The sequence below is a fragment of the Aplysia californica genome, unplaced genomic scaffold (genome assembly GCF_000002075.1).
Source record: "Aplysia californica isolate F4 #8 unplaced genomic scaffold, AplCal3.0 scaffold00159, whole genome shotgun sequence".
Lineage (NCBI taxonomy): Eukaryota > Metazoa > Mollusca > Gastropoda > Aplysiida > Aplysiidae > Aplysia > Aplysia californica.
In genome coordinates this window covers 756,948-758,516 of record NW_004797429.1, presented here as the reverse complement: position 1 = coordinate 758,516, position 1,569 = coordinate 756,948, and the positions used below count along the sequence as shown (strand labels likewise).

At 40.8% G+C, this 1,569-nt stretch overlaps 1 protein-coding gene across 1 annotated transcript in view; it reads left to right on the top strand.

Moving 5' to 3' along the window:
• Nucleotides 1–390: 390 nt before the first annotated feature.
• LOC101853384 (zinc finger CCCH domain-containing protein 13) overlaps nt 391–1,569 on the top strand; it is a gene marked incomplete in the record, with an annotated part of 41,413 nt that continues 40,234 nt past the window's right edge. Inside the window, 1 exon segment of the mRNA XM_013082116.2 lies at nt 391–1,353. Coding sequence (XP_012937570.1) covers nt 1,220–1,353 — 134 coding nt within the window.

The following is a 1,569-nucleotide window of genomic DNA, read 5'->3' as shown; positions in this document are numbered from 1 at the left end:
AGAGAGAGAGAGAAAGAGAGAGAGAGAGAGAGAGGAAAGAGCAGGGGAGGGGGAACGTATATGAATAATATTCATAGACAATCCTGAATAATGTGTGCACAGCCTTTTTTTTACAAGAGGGAAAGAGGAATTTAAGATCCATAAAGCCGCAAGAAAGACAAGTATACAGAAGAACAGACACACAAGACTGACCTTCGTAGAACAGACTTATCGTTTTTGCTATTGAGGACTTATAACCTATAGCCTCACAGACACGCGGATGTACTAAAAAGGCATACATTCCTTTTTATTCAGCCGAGACGAACAGAAGCACTTTCAGTAACATTGGCCGGCACATTAATAATGCCACTTGCTCCCCAGTCCTTGTTCGCAGGCTTCTCCTTCTTGCTATTGGAGACATTATCTCCACAGTCATTAGCGGCAAGGCCTCTGTGGGAGTGAACCCAAAAGTAAACAGTAAAGGCTTAACATTTCTATCAAGGGCTTTCTTTCATTACGCTGTTGGCACCCTCTTCTATGTCTTCACGATCAGTCTGCTGTGAAGGCCGTAAAACGTCTGTTGTTGTCGTGATTTGGACTTTCTCTATTTTTGGGCCTGTTCCAACCGTGGAAACGACGTGTTTGGTTGTTGTGAGTTTTCGTGTCTTCGTGAGAATGGGCTGCTGACTTACTTGTGCGTTGGTTTCTGGACAAGGACGATCACAGGATACTGGCTGATGCCAATATTATAATTAAAGCATTGAGGCACATAGATGGAACTGAAATAAGGAAATGTGATCATTGTGGTCGTAATCAACAAAGACAGTAACTATAACAAAAAGAGCTTGTTTTGTGCTACAAAAATATTGTTCGTAAGCAGTAGAAATAAATCAGGATTCCTTGTAGAACTACAGATTTATGGTAACTTTATTTAAAAATCTAGTAGACGATGTAAAGATTGTGCATATCACAGTGACAGTTTAAAAATCTCTTAATAAATATACGTTTCTTATTCAGTGTGTTATGATTTTCTCGTCAAGAAACTCTGTTATTTATCGAACGAAATATTATGAGTTTCAAGTAACGACGTGACGCTAGGAAGAAGTGGAGAATAAGTACTACTCCCGTAACACAAAGCAATTCGAGGAATTATTCTTCTCTATCACTTTATGGATATATTCAGTCATCTCTTTTATAGCGTTCTGTGACCTAACAAAGGGAGTAGCATTCAGCAGTGACGATGCAACAGACGATCAAGCTGCCCCACATCCCCCAGACTTTCTCTAAAAGACCATTCGAGGGATGGGACCGAGCGCTGCTGCAGGCTGCGAACGATGATTTTGCTGTGCCTATAAGAATTCCCAAGGAAGCCAGGTGAGTGACTTTATCAACACACGAAGTTTAAATCTCCATCCATAATTCTTTTCACAAAATTTCATTGTTTTACCCCCTTTCTGTCCTTTCTTTTAGGCGTTGCTATGACCACTTATCTACTCCGATTTCGAAACAACGTATCTGTGCTTAGGTGAGCGTTCAATTCGTTCAAACAGAATCACTTTGGAAAATACATCGCAAAGTTCCCCCCCCCCC